The 15340-nt window shown below is 38.9% G+C and overlaps 1 protein-coding gene across 1 annotated transcript in view; it reads left to right on the top strand.

Moving 5' to 3' along the window:
• NUDT9 (nudix hydrolase 9) overlaps positions 1-15340 on the top strand; it is a 45267-nt gene that overhangs the window by 16846 nt on the left and 13081 nt on the right. The window contains exon 3 of the mRNA XM_007951714.1: positions 8491-8577. Within this exon, the coding sequence (XP_007949905.1) occupies positions 8491-8577 (87 nt within the window). The remainder of the gene's footprint in view (positions 1-8490; positions 8578-15340) is intronic.

Below are 15340 nucleotides of genomic sequence, written 5' to 3'. Positions count from 1 at the left end.
AAAGGGGGAGGCCTTCAACGAGATGGATTGACACGGTGGCTGTGATGATGGGCTCTAGTATAGCAGGGATTGTGGGGCTGGCGCGGGATTGGGCAGTGTTTCGTTCTGCTGTGCATGGGGTCGCTATGAGTCGGAAACGACTCGACAGCACTTAACAACAACAACAAATATATATATATGTGTGTGTGTGTGTGTGTATGTATGTACACACACACACATGTATTTCTCCAAGAGTGCAAGGAGACCATAAACAGAAGCAGACCATAAACAGAAGCAAGGAGAAGACAGATAATACCTTTGAAGAATTCAGGAAAATCATTCAAGAGCAAAATGGTGAAATAAATACATAATTGGAAATCATACAGAACAGCAGTTAGAAATCCAGAAGATGAACAAAATTGCCAAGATAGATAACACATTGGAAGGACAAAAGAGTAGACTAGAACTGGCTGAAGAACGTATTTCCCAGCTAGAAGACAAATCCCCTGATGTCAGCTTATATGAGAAAAATCAGAAGAAAGATTCAAGAGAAATGAAGAAAACCTAAGAGTTATATGGGATGATAGGAAAAGAACACGTGTCTAATTGGAATTCCAGAATAAAAGGAGGCAGGAAAAAAAAAAAAAAAAACCTGAGAAAATTGTAAGAGACTTGCTAACAGAAAATTTTCCCTATATCATGAAAGAGGAAAAGATACCCATCCAAGAAGCTCAGTGAACTTCATGCAGGATAGACCCCAAGAGAAATTTACCAAGATATATCACAGTCAAACTTTTCAAAACCAAAGACGAGTCTTGAGAGCAGCTTGGGAAAAACAAAATGTTACCTACAATGGGCATCCAATAAGACAGCTCTGATTTCTCAGCAGAAACTATGCAATCAAGAAGGCAATGGAATGGCATAGACAGAACCTTGAAGGAAGATATTTGCCAACCAGGAATTATATACCCAGCCAAACTGTCTCTCCAATATGAGGGTGAAACTAAGACATACCCAGAAAAACAAATTAAGTGAATGTGTGAAAACCACATCAACCCTACAAGAAATGCTAAAGGATGTCCTTCTGTTCTGGTTACCTAGTGCCACTCTGACAAGAATATACCACAAATGGGATGGCTTGAACAAACAGGAGTTTATTTTCTTACAGTTTGGAGGCTTTAAGTCCAAGTTCAAAATGCCAGGCTCTAGGGGCTGGGTGAAAGCCCCTCAACCTTGGGATCCAGCTCTGCCTCCTGCTCCCAGCCCACTGGAGCTAGAGGTATTTCCTCACTCAGATAGCTGCTGGCTGCTGAGGCTGAGAAGCCCCAAGGATGACAAGTAAAAAGGCACAGTCCTAATGTTACCAATCCACATGGCATGCCATTAACTTAAGTCCATTGTAAGTCCCAAGGTTGGCAGAGCATAGTAGGCTGCTGAGCAATAACATGGCTACATGCAGGGTCCAAACATGTTACAAGCTAGAGACCATTCCTAAGACTTCTCTTTATATACATGAAGCAGACCACATCCCAAAGGCAGCTATTCAGCTACTTGTGGTAGATCCCACCATGGAGTTGATTGCCAGTGTCATCATGGGGAATAACTACCACCAGCTTCCCAGTCACTCAACCAGGCCTAGCCAAGCAGACACACAAACAACTACCACACCTCCCAACAGAAAACCCGCAACAGAGAACAAGAAAAAAAATCAAGACACTTGACACCACCACCTGGAAACCAACCTTGAAAAAAGATTCTCAAAATAAGCTCACAAAAAATGGAAATAGAGGAGTAATCTTTAAATGACATCAACAACAACACAAATAGTGGGAATGTTATAATAATAAAACTTTGAAATGGAGAGGAAATCAGAGCAATATATAGAACAGCCTGTTCCAAACTTTGGGAGATAAGAATTTACTTCAGGATAACCATGAGAAAAATGAATAATCCTTCTAACCAAAGAAGAAGAAAATGACAAGGGCTTAGTAAACACAAAATGAAGAAAAGAAAAAATACTTGATATAAAAATGAACCCAGTACAGAAAAATATTTGGAACAAAAAAATCAACAACAGAACAAAAACCAAAAGAGAATGACAGCAGTAAATTTATAAAAAAAAAAAGCAAACTCACTGCCATCGAGTTGGTTCTGACTTATAGTGACCCCTCTTTGGGTTCCCAAGTTGGTGTCTTTATGGAAGTAGATTGCCAAGTCTTCCTTCTGAGTAGTGGCTGATGTGTTTGAACCACCAACTCTCTGGTTAGCAGTCAGATGCCTTAGGCACTATGCCACCAGAGCTCCTACGTAATCATTGATTATACTGAATGTGAATGGACTAAATGCAGCAGTCAAGAGGAGAGTGGCACATTGGATAAAAATAGAAAAAGAAAGAAAAAACTGCTGTCAAGTCGATTTGACTCATAGCAACCCCTTCTTGGGTTTCTAAGGCACTATCTCTATAGAAGTAGATTGCCCAATCTTCCTTCTGAGGAGTGGCTGGTGGGTTTGAACCTACAGCCTTCTGATTAGCAGTCAAACACCAAGAAAAGAAGACCCATCAATATGCTGTCTACAAGAGACCCACCTTAGATACAAAGATAAAGTAAAAATCAAGGGATGGAAAAATATATTAAGGTAATGGCAACTATAAAAGAGCAGGAGTGCCAATACTAATTTCTGATAAAATAGACTTCAAGGTGAAAAACCAGCATAAGGGACAAAGAAGGGTATTCCATGATGTTAAAACTGTCAATTGACAAAGAGGACATTACCATAATAAGTATCTATGCACCCAATGGAAGAACTGTAAAATACATAAAGCAAACATTAACTGAATTGAAAGGAATAACAGGCAGTTCTACAAAAGTAGTAGGAAACTTTAACATACCACTCTTGAGCAAGAACAGAACAACTAGAAAAAACTCCAAGAAAGATACAGAAGATTTCAACAATACAACCAGCTTGATCTCATAGACATATACAGAGCACAATGTTCTTCTCCAGTGCATATGGATCATTTTTCAGAATAGATCATATGTTATGCCACCCAAACAAGCCTCAATAAATTTAAAAACAAAGCATCTTCTTGAATCACAATGCTATACAAGTACAATAATAGGAAGACCAAGGAAAAAAATCAAATACGTGGAAGCAGAACAATATACTGCTCAAAAGTGCTAGGAAACGGAAGAAATAAAGTGTGCAAAAAAAATTCCTAGGAACAAATGAGAATGGAAAAACAACTTACCAGAACCTTTGTGACACAGCAAAAACAATACTCCAAGGTCTATTTATAGCAATAAGTACACATCTAAAAAGAAAGAACCAAAATCGTTACTTGTCTGTCTTAAAAACTTTAACAATTAGAAAAAGATCAACAAGAAAACAGTATCCAGAACAAAGGGAAAAATAAAGATCATCAGAAATAAAACAAACTATAGAGAAAATCAACACAACTAGAAGCTGGTTCTTCAAAAAGATTAACAAAATGGACAAACCACTGGCAAGGGAAAAGAAAGGAAATGCAGATAACATGAATAATAAAAGAAAAGGGTGACATCACAACAGAACCAACTGAAATAAAAATGATAAAATAATATCATGAAGAACTGTACTCCAACAGATTCGAAAACCTAGAAGAGATGAACTTACTTCTAGAAGCACAAGATCAACCTAAACTAACTCAGTCTGAGATAGACTCCTTGAACAGACCCATAACAAAAGAAGAAATTGAGCAGATCCCTAAATACCCCCCAAAAGTCGGCCCAAACGGCTTCACTGGAGAATTCTATCAAACATTCAGAGAAGCACGGACATTTATGCTACTCACACTATTCCAGAACATAGAAAAATATGGAATTCTCCCAAATTCATTCTATGAAGCAAGCATAACACTGCTATCAAAACCAGGGAAAGGCACCACTGAAAAGAAAACTACAGACCGATATCCTTCATAAATACAGATGCAACAATCTTTAACAAAATCCTAGCCAACAGAATCCAATAACGTATCAAAAATAATACATTATGACCAAGTGGGATTCATGCCAGTTATGCATGGATGATTCAACAGCAGAAAAACAATCAGTATAACCCATCACATAAATAAAACAAAGGAAAAGAACCACATGATCCTATCAGTTGTTACAGAATAGGCATTTGATAAAATTCAACACCAATTTCTGTTTAAAACTCACAGCAAAATAGGAATAGAAGGAAAAATCCTCAACATAATAAAGGACATATACGTAAAACAAACAGCCAACATTATTGTCAGTTGAGAAAGATTGAGAGCATTCTCATTGTGAACAGGAGCAGGACAAGGATGGCCTCCATCACCACTTTTATTTAACATTGTATTGGATGTCCTGGTCAGGGCAGTAAGGCAAGAAAGAGAAAGAAAAGTCATCCAAATTAGCAGAGAAAAGTAGAATTGTCTCTCTTTGCAGATGACATGATCTTATACGTAGAAAACCCAAGAAACTCAGCAAGAAAACTACCGGAACTGATTGAGAGATTTAGCTCAGTGACAGAATACAAGATCAACATACAAAAATCAGTTGGATTCCTCCACATCAACAACGAGATCTCTGAAAAGGAAATAAGGAAAATAATACCATTTACAATAGCTAGCAAAGAAATAAAATAGTTACGAATAAATAGGGACACAAAAGACCTATACAAAGAAAACTACAAAACACTACTGCAAGAAACTACAAGAGACCTTTGTAAATGGGAGAACAAGCCATATTCATGGATAGGAATACTGAATATAGTGAAAATGTCAGTACTGCCCAAAGCAATCTATACATTCAATGCAATCCCAACCCAGATTCCATCAGTGTTCTTTGAGGACATGGAAAAACCCATCACTAACTTCATATGGAAAGGAAAAAGACCTTGGATAAGCAAAGCACTGGTGAAGAAGAAAAATAAAATAGGAGGTCTCATACTTTCTAATCTCAAAACATATTATATAGCCACAGTAATCAAAACTGTGGTATTGGTACAACGAAGACAGATAGACCAGTGGCAGAATCAAGAACCCAGAAATAGACCCATCCGTGGACAGCTGATTTTTGACAAAGGGCCAAAACCCATTAAATGGAGGAGAGAAAGCCTCTTTAACAAATAGTGTTGGCAAAATTGGATATCCACTTGGAGAAAAATGAAACAAGATCCATATCACATCATACACAAAAATGAACTCAAGATGTATTAAAGAGTTAAATGTAAAACCCCATACCATAAAGTTCATGAAAGATAAAATAGGGGCAAACCTAGGGGTCCTAATTTATGGGATAAATAGACTATCAAGCATAACCCAAAATGCACAAGTACTGGAAGAGACACTAGATGACTGGGACCTTTTAAAAATTAAATTCTTAAGTGCATTGAAAGACTTACTTAAAATGGTAAAAAGAGAACCTGCAGATTGGGAAGAAATATTTGGCTATGACATATCTGACAAGGGACTTTTCACTGAAATTTATAGGAAACTTCAGAACACCTCAACACCAATAAGCCAGACAACCCAACTCAATAATGGGCAAAGGATGTGAACAGACACTTCACTGAAGGAGATATATGGCCAACAAACGTGAATTAATGCTCACGAGTTGGATCCGACTCACAGCAACCCCTCCTTTGGTTTCCAAGGCAGTATCACTACAGAAGTAGATTGCCCAATCTTCCTTCTGAGGAGTGGCTGGTGGGTTTAGAGAGATTTATATCAAAGCAACAACAATGAGATACTATCTCACCCCAGCAATAGTAGAAAAATTCAAGAAGACAGAAAATAACAAATGCTGGTGAGGGTGTGGAGAGATTGGAACTCATACATTGCTGGTGGGACTGTAAAATGGTACAGTCACTGTGGAATATTGTATGGCATTTCCTTAGAAAATTGAAAATAGAAATTCTGTTTGGCTGAGCAATTCCATTACTGGGAATATATCCTAAAGAGGTGAGATCCAGGACACGAATCGACATATTCACACCCATGTTCATTGCAGCACAGTTCACTGTAGCAAAGAGATGGAAACAACCTAAGTGCCCATCAACAGATGAATGAATAACCAAACTATAGTACATTCATACAGTGAAATATGCAACATTAAAGAATAATGAAAAATGTATGAATCACTTCATAATGTGGATGAATTTGGAGGACATTATGCCGAGTGAAGTAAGTCAGTTACAGAAGGATGAATGTTGTATGAGCCCTTTATTGTAAAACGTCAAGAAAAGGTTTATGCAGGGAAGGAAATTTACCTTGTTGGTTACTGGGGATAAGAGGGAAGGGGAGGGAATATTTCTGACTAGTTAAGAAATTTTGGTGATTTGGGTGAAATGAAAGGCAATATAACAATAGTATGTGACCAATACAGTGATAATAGGGAAAAGGAGGACACAATAATTTGCCCCAGAGATAAAGAGAACAAAGGCAAATACTATTACATTGCAAAATACTGCATTATCAATGGCAATAAACATTAGGGTGTGGATAAGTGCATAGACAGGTGAGAAGATCAAGTGTGGGTAGGCAAACAGGAATATACCCACGACCAAGGATAGATTTGGCTGAAGATAATCTTAGATATATACTTGTACTACAAAAACATCCATATGCATTACAGGAGGAACAGGGGATGAGGTTGGAGTAGCTTCTCAGAGGCGACCAAACACGTTGAGGGCGAGAGTCACTGGGCCTGCAGGCTCAGGACCATAGTCTCGGGGACATCACACTCAATTGGCATAACATAGTAAATAAAAATCTTGTTCTGCATCATCCTGCTGTGGTGAGTAGTGACTGGAGTCTTAAAAACATTTGAGCGACCATGTAAGATGGAACTATTGGTCTTCCTTCATCTGGAGCAAAGTAGAGTGAAGAAAATCAAAGTCATTTGGAAAGAATCCAAGGATATGATGGACGATGGAGACTTTAGCCATCATGACCCTGAGACCAGAAAAACTAGATGGTGCCTGACTACCAATGCCAACCACTTGGAAAGAGATGAGAATTGGAGATCCTGGGTAGAGTGGGAGGAAAAATGTGGAACAAAATTAAAAAACACAAAAATGACAGAATTACTGATCAGATGGAGACTGGTGGAACCTCTGAGACTGTGGCCCCAGATTATCCTTTGGGCATGGAACTGTATAGTCACTTCCATGGATTAGCTCTCAGCCAAACAGTAGAAAGACCTATAAGCAGAACACCTACCCCAGGGAGATGCATCCCTTAGGTCAGTCAGCCATGAGACATCAGAAGGGCAGCATTCACACGGAGGGAAAGCTGGACAAACAGGAATGTATAGATAAGGTCACAGGCAAGGGGTAGTCCCAGGGATGAGGTGGGAGGAGAACTTTTTATGGTAGGGGATTGTAAACAGGGCTGTGAAACTAAATGTACATGAACTGTTGAGACATGAATATGCTTTGTAAATTTGCACCACCCAAATCTCTCTCTCTCTCTCTCTCTCTCTCACACACACACACACACCACCTAACATTTTCTCTTAATATTGGCTTTGATCATTCATACTCAGAGCTTTGTGGTTGTATGAAATAAAACATTGTTGCTGGCCACCCTGCCTCTTCTGTAGGTTTGAAAAATAGCATTACAATCAGTTGGACAGATGTTTTGTCTTTCTGTCTTTATTTGCAAGTGTTGCTGAAAATTGTCTGAATCTACTACCAAGTAATATAAAATTTCCCTCCTTTAATTATAATAAGAGTTATAAGAAAGGACAGAGTAAAACAAGGTATCAAAACATTTTCGACAAGTTGTTTATATACCTTCATATAGTGGGAAGACAAAAAATACAATATTAAATAGGTAAGATAACAGGTAGGACATTTAACTGGTATGTAATGAAAATTGAATATTTGGAGACTTAACTGGAAGAAAATTACTTAGGGATGAGTTTTGATATGTTTATCTGACAGTCTTGTTTGCATTGGATTATGGCATTAGGTTAAATGCTAAGTTGATAGTTTTACAAAATTGCTTACTCTGAAATATGCTTACTCTTGAAATCTATGAAATATTAAATAATATTTTATGATATGCTACATCATATAAAAATGCTGTGCCCACTGGGGAAAATGGACTTAAAAATGCAATGAAAAATGGGGAGAATTGGAGCGTGAAGTAGGAAAAGATGATGAGAAAGTGAAGAGAAGTGTATCCTGAAAAATAAATTGTCACTGTTGTAGAGATAGATGATGAAATGCAGATGCATTTCAGCTTTATACTTACGCAAAGCATTTCATCTTCCAAGTTCAAAGGGTTGTAGTTTGAATTTAGAAGTATAGTAACAGCTGAAATAAACTTTTATATTGCAGAACTTTAGAAATGGATTTAGTGCCAGATAATGTGATAGTACTCCTGGATTTGTGAGGAGATTTTATTATCCCCCTGTTTTTCTTACTTTTTCTTTTGGGACATGTCAAATTGGGTTAAAAAAGAAGAACACATTCAGTTGATTGTTTTTCCTCTCCCAGAAATCCTGCAGGACGGACAGGACTGGTTGGCCGGGGGCTTTTGGGGCGATGGGGCCCAAATCATGCTGCAGATCCCATCATAACCAGGTAAGAACCAAATGAAACATTTCAGAAGTAAAGAACGAAGTGATCAGAAAAATGCAGACTGTAATCATATACATTCATACACACAATCTATACTTTGAAGTGATTTTCTGCAAAGAAATTATAGTAGCGTAAGTTTAAAGCTGTAATTTTGTATTGTATGAGAAATAGGCATCATCAGACAAAGTTAATTCACCATGTAGTTATTGAGCATGTTCTCCGTATTGAGTAGGTCCTTTGAAGGATTTGAAAAATAAGATAGAATCTTAAGTTTTGGCTACCTGTAATTGAAGAGCTATGACTTCATTTGCAACATGGAAAATATGAGATAAGAAAATATGTCACATGATTGAGTAAAATGAGTGATACAGAATGCCTTAGAAAGTTGAAAGTGGAGAATCATAAACTGGAGCACCCAAGAATGGCATTATGGAGGAGGTAGACTTGTGTCAAGTGTGAATCTTTGATGGAGGCATAAGAGTAAGCCTAAGTATTGAGTATTGAGGGACAGTGAGAAGATTAGTTTGGTTGAAACAGAAGACTCTAGTAGAATAAATCTCAAAAAACTCACTGTCATCGAGTCGGATCCAACTCATAGTGACCCCTTCTTGGGTTTCTGAGGTGGTATCACTATGGAAGTAGATTGCCCTATCTTCCTTCTGAGGAGTGGCTGGTGGGTTTGAACCACCAGCCTTCTGGTTAGCAGTCAGATGCCTTAGGCACTAAAATTAATTTTGTAGAGGATTTTAAGGGTGGACGTTAAGGAGTATGAACTAGAGCCACTGAAGGTTTCAGTTTCAGAACAGGGTGAAGGCATTCTTTCATTTTTAATTTTATTGTGATTTGGGTCAAAGTTTACAGAGCAAATGTATCTTCCATATAGCAGTTCACATATACTTTGTCTCATGACATTGACTGCAATTTCCCACAATGCAGCATCTCTCCTCCCACTTCCTCCCCATAGTTACCTTTTCCCTGTGTCCGTCCCTCCCATGTATTCCTGCCCCCTGAGCTGTCTCCCTGTGCATACACAGCCCTTCTATTCTCCTATGATTGTTCTCTCCAAGGAGTGCATCTACCTAATGTAAATGTTCAGCTCATTATTGTTGTTGCTATTTTGCTGTTGCGTCGGACCCGACTCATAGCGACCCCTCCTTGGGTTTCCGAGGTGGTATCACTATGGAAGTAGATTGCCCAACCTTACTTCCGAGGAGTGGCTGGGGTTTGAACCACCAACTTTCTGGTTAGCAGTCGAGTGCCTTAGGCACTAGGCTACCAGAGCTCATATGCCTGTCTTTTGTTTGGCTGGGAGTCACAAGAATGGGTTCACTTCCTGACCTGAAGGATAGCTAGGGGTTCCACCAGACTTTATCAGATCAGCAAATCTGGTGTGTGCCCCCCCCTTTTTTTAAATGATTTTGAGTTTTGTTCCACATTGTTCTCCCTCTCTATCCAGGATCTTCTACATAGATCCCACTTTGAGTGGTTGACAATGTTAGCCAGGAACCATCTAGTTTTTCTGGTGTCATAGTCATATGGGCTGCAGATCGTATGGTGTACTAGTCCCTTGGACTTTGTTTCCATGAATCTTTGCTTTTCTTCATTCTTTGCTCTGGACAAGGAGAGACCCATTTTTGGATCTGCATGGCTGTTTGCAAGCTTTTAAGATTCCAATTGCTACTTGGCCAAGTAGGATATGGAATACTGGTTCTGTGTAGTATGTTATGGAAGGCATTCTTTCTTGATGTAAACCTATTCAATAAACCAAATCATAATTCAGAAAGTCTTTTGTTGAGCATGAATCAGAAGAAAAGGTAGGTGAATCTAATGTTTAGATAGACTTAGCTCTCTCTATAAAAATCATCTATCCAGTGTATCTAGAATAGTCATTTTTTTAATCCCCAAGACTTTTAAGATTTCTTCACTAACGAACTCCCTACTCACATGTAATTGTTATTTTCCTTCTTTAGATAATGCACATACCTTCCCTATTGTTATTTTATTTTATTATATTTTTAGTTTCAGTAATTTAGGGACTTTCCTTTTCTAGGAGACTTTGTTTTTCTCTGATCTGATATATACTAATAATTTCATAGTTTAACTCTAGGAAGGCAATTTATTTCCCTTGTTTTCAAGTTACTGGGAGAGGTACTAATATTTACCCTCTTTTATTCTCTTATTTGTACTTTCAGATTCTCTTCCCAAAGGGAATTTTATCTCACATTCCAAATTTTATCTTCTTTCCTTCCTTCCTTTTTTCTGCCCTTCCTCTCTTCACTCCTTCAGTATACCTGCCTTCCTTCCTTCCTGCCTACCTACCCATCTGTTTTGGTTCTCTAGGGCTGGTCTAACTGAAAAATACCACAAATGGACGGTTTGAACAAACAGAAGTTTATTTTCTTACAGTTTAGGAGGCTAGAATTCTGAGTTCAAAGTGCCAGCTTTAGGGACTGGGTGAAAGACCCTTGACCTTGGGCTTCAGCTCTACCTCTTGCTCCTGGCTCACTGAAGCTGGAGGCTTTCTTAACTCAGACAGCTGCTGGCTGCTGATGCTGACAAATCTAAGGTCGACAAGTATATGACACAGTCCCAATATTATCAAGCAACACAGTTCAAGTCCAGAAACAGTCTCAAGATCAGCAGATAACATGGCAGGCCACTGAGATAAAAGTCTTGGCCAAATGCAAGATCCAGATGTGCCAAAAAAAAAAAAAAAAACCACCCCGGATCATTCCTGAAGCAGCTTCTTATATACTGGAAGCAGACCACATCACTGAGGTAGCTACTCAGCTGCTCGCAGCATATTCCACCATGGAGTTGATTACCATTCTCATTATGGGGAATAACTACATCCAGCTGCCCAGCCACTCAAAATCAGGCCTGGTCAAGTGGACACATAACCTTACTACCACATCATCTGTCAATCTATAAAATCCCTTTAGAACCTTTATGATTTAAATATGATAGGAAGAGTTAGTATATTGTTATGAATGACCTTAAGTCACAAATATTAATGACACTGTCATTTTCTTTTCCGTTTTGGTGAGGCTGGCTAAAAATAGGAAGGTGTGAAACATTTGAAACAGGGATGTAATACCAGTAAAGGGATAAAAAGCAGAAAAGAGAAGCCAGAGACTTGAAAGTTAGCATCTGATTAGCTTACTTTTATCTGTGGTGGATCAAATAGTAGTTGGGGGAGTGCATTTGATGATTGTGGGTCAAGTTGTTTTGAAATGGTAGACTTTAAAGAGACCTTGAGTTTTAACTCTTTCGTTATACAGATGAGAAAACTAAAGGCTTAGAAATGGTCCAAGGCAGTACAAAGCCCACAAGTGGTAGAGTCTAGCTTTAAAATGTACTCTTAGGTTAATGTTCTTTCTACTCTGCTATGTTATTACCAGTAATGCATATATTAAGTGATGAGCTCTTCTAAATAGATTAGTAGCAGTGAAAATGGGAGGAAGAAAATAATGAAAGATATTGAAGAGGTGTTCTGGGTACCTAATGCCACTCTGGCAGAAATATGCCACAAATGGGATGGCCTTAACAAGCAGGAGTTTATTCTCTTACAGTTTGAAGGCTTTAAGTCCAAGTTCAAAGTCCAGGCTCTAGAGGCTGTGTGAAAGCTCCTCGACCTTGGGCTTCAGCTCCGAAGATTGGAGCTCCTGGCCCTTGCTCCTGGCCCACTGAAGCTTGAGGCATCTCATCACTCAGGCAGCTGAGGCTAACAAGCCCAAGGTCGACAGATAAAATGGCACAGTCCCAATGTTACCAAACCACCAGCAGGCCATTAATTCAAGTCCATTGAAAGTCTCAAGGTCAGCAGAGCATGGCAGGCTGCTGAACAATTACATGGCTACATGCAGGATTCAAGCATGCCACAAGTTAGAGGCCATCCCCAAAGCTGGCAATTCTAACCCACCAGCCACTCCTGAGAAGGAAGATGGGGCAATCTACTTCTGTAGTGATACTGCCTCGGAAACCCAAGGAGGGGTCGCTATGAGTCGGGTCTGACTTGACGGCGCATAACAACAACAAGATTTTACTTGCATGTAATATTAATGATATTGTTCAATAATTTCCACATTCTCTGGGATCACTTTTCTTTGGAATGGGTACAAATATGGATCTCTTCTAGTCAGTTGTCTAGGTAGCTGTCTTCCAAATCTCTTGGCATAGCCGAGTGAATGCCTCCAGCAGGGCATCTGTTTGTTGAAACATCTGAATGGGTATTCCGTCAATTCCTGGAACCTTATTTTTTACCCATTCCTTCAGTGCAGCTTCGACTTCTTCCTTCAACACCATTGGTTCTTAATCATATGCCACTTCCTGAAATGGGTGAACGAACATTGACCAATTCTTGGTACAGTGACTCTGTGTATTTCTTCCATTTTCTTTTGATGTTTCCTGCATCATTCAATATTTTGCCCATAGAATCTTTTGGTATTGCAACTCAAGGCTTAAATTATTTCCTCAATTCTTTTAGCTTGAGAAATGCCAAGCACATTTTAGTTTTCTAATTCCAGGTCTTTGCACATTTCAGTATAGTAATTGACTTTGTCTGCTTGAGCTGCTCTTTGAAATCTTCTGTTAACCTCTTTTATCTTGTCATTTCTCCCATTTGCTTTAGCTACTCTCTGCTCAAGGGCAAGTTTCAGAGTCTTTTCTGACATCTGTTTTGGTCTTTTCTTCCTTTCCTGTATTTTTAATGACCTCTTGCTTTCTTAATGGATGATAATTCTTGATGTCATCCCACAATTCCTCTGGTTTTCAGTCATTGGTGTTCAGTGCATCAAGTCTATTTTTTAAAAGGTCTCTAAATTCAGAAGAAATATTTATCAAGTTATATTTAGGCTCTCGTGGACTTGTTTTGTTTTCAACTTCAACTTGAATGTGCATATGAGCAGTTGATGGTCTGTTCCACAATCAGCTCTTGGCCTTCTTTTGGCTGAAGATATTGAACTTCTCCATTGCCTCTTGCCACAGATGTATTCCATCTGGTGAAGTCCATATGTATAGCCATTGCTTACGTTGTTGAGAAAAGGTATTTGCAGTGAATAAGTCGTTAGTCTTGCAGTATTCTGTCATGCAATCTGCAGCGTTACTTCTATCACCAAGGCCATATTTTCCAACTATGAGTAACTCTTCTTTTTGCATTACAGTCACAGTGATAATCAACATATCTTGATTTCATGTTTGGTCAATTTCAGACTGCAGAAGTTGGTAGATATCTTCAGTTTGCTCAGTTTTGGCTTTGGTGGTTGATGCATAGATTTGAATAATAGTAGTATTAATTGGTCTTCCTTGTAGGAATATGGATATTATCCTATCACTGACAGTGGTGTACTTCAGGACAGGTCTTGAAAGTCTTTGTGACAATGAATGCTGCATCATGCCTCTTGAGTTTGTCATTCCTGGCATAGTACCTCATACAGTTTTCTGATTCATAATGGCCAAACTAGTCCATTTCAGCTCACTAAGGCCTAGGATATTGATCTTTATGTGTTCCATTTCATTTTTGAAAACTTTAAGTTTTCCTAAATTGATATTTCTTGCAGTCCATATTTAGTAATGGATATTTGCATCTGTTTCTACTCATTTGGAGTTGTGCCACATCAGCCAACGGAGGTCTTGAAAGATTTGCTCTACCCATATCATTAAGATCATCTCTATTCTGAAGAGTCATCTCTTCCCCAGTCCGGTTTTGAGTGCCTTCTGACCTGATGGACTCATCTTCCGGTATTATATTGGACAATGTTTCAGGGCTATTCATAAAGTTTTCCAGTAATATATCAGACAGTGTTTCACTGCTATTCATAAAGTTTTCACTGGCCAGTTGTTTGAAAAGTGGATGGCCTCTTTCTTCTTCCGAGGCTGTCTTTGCCTTGATGCTCCACTGAAACCTGTCACCACTGTTAACCCTTCTGGCATTTTGCAATACCAATGGCATAGCCTCCAGCCTCACAGTAACACATAAGCCACCACAGGGTGACAACCTGACAGACAAGTTTGTCTCCCTTAGTAGTTCCTAACCCTCCTGTGCCTGCCTACCCTGGGACCTGGCCTTAAAATACAGTCACTGCCAAGTGAAAACCGTCAAGCCCCATGCCCGCCTGTCTCAGGCCCAGCCTTCAAACAGAGCTGCCCCCAAGTGAAATGCAGCCCCCAAACCCTGTGCCCACCTACCTCAGGACCCAACCTCAAACAAAAATAATTAAATAATAAATAAATAATTAAAATGATGCGTTCTATTATCAAGAAATTTGGGTTTGAATTTGGTGACAATTTTGTTTTTATTTGGAACTAAGACAAACAAGAAACTGCTCTGCTTGAAATCCTTAAATGAATTCTTTGAGGATAACAATCTGAGCACATAAACATGATATACAAGCTTTTCATCATTTTTCAGCTCTTCCCTTCTTGCCCTGCTGTGTCTCTCTATTCATTTTCTCTGCCCTGTGCTCTAAGTGTGACTGACTGACTGGATGAATAGCAAGCTTTGTGTTAGTCTTTGTTTTCCAAGCACTTTGGTTGTGATGTGTTGTAGGTGCCAGTAAATGTTTGTGAGTGAATGGAGCCATCATTTGCCTTTTTATTTCTCCTGTTGTCTAATTAAACTTTCAAATTTGTTTTATTTAAGTAAATAATATGCCCACTCACTTACTGACGTGATTGTTGTTGTTGTTGTTGTTGTTTGCCATCGAGTCGGCCCCGACTCATAGCGACTCCTCCTTGGGTTTCCGAGGCAGTATCACTACGGAAGTAG

Source organism: Orycteropus afer, unplaced genomic scaffold, assembly GCF_000298275.1.
Source record: "Orycteropus afer afer isolate SDZICR_OR568_19922 unplaced genomic scaffold, OryAfe1.0 scaffold00309, whole genome shotgun sequence".
In the NCBI taxonomy this organism is placed as follows: domain Eukaryota; kingdom Metazoa; phylum Chordata; class Mammalia; order Tubulidentata; family Orycteropodidae; genus Orycteropus; species Orycteropus afer.
This window is presented reverse-complemented; position numbering and strand designations above follow the sequence as displayed.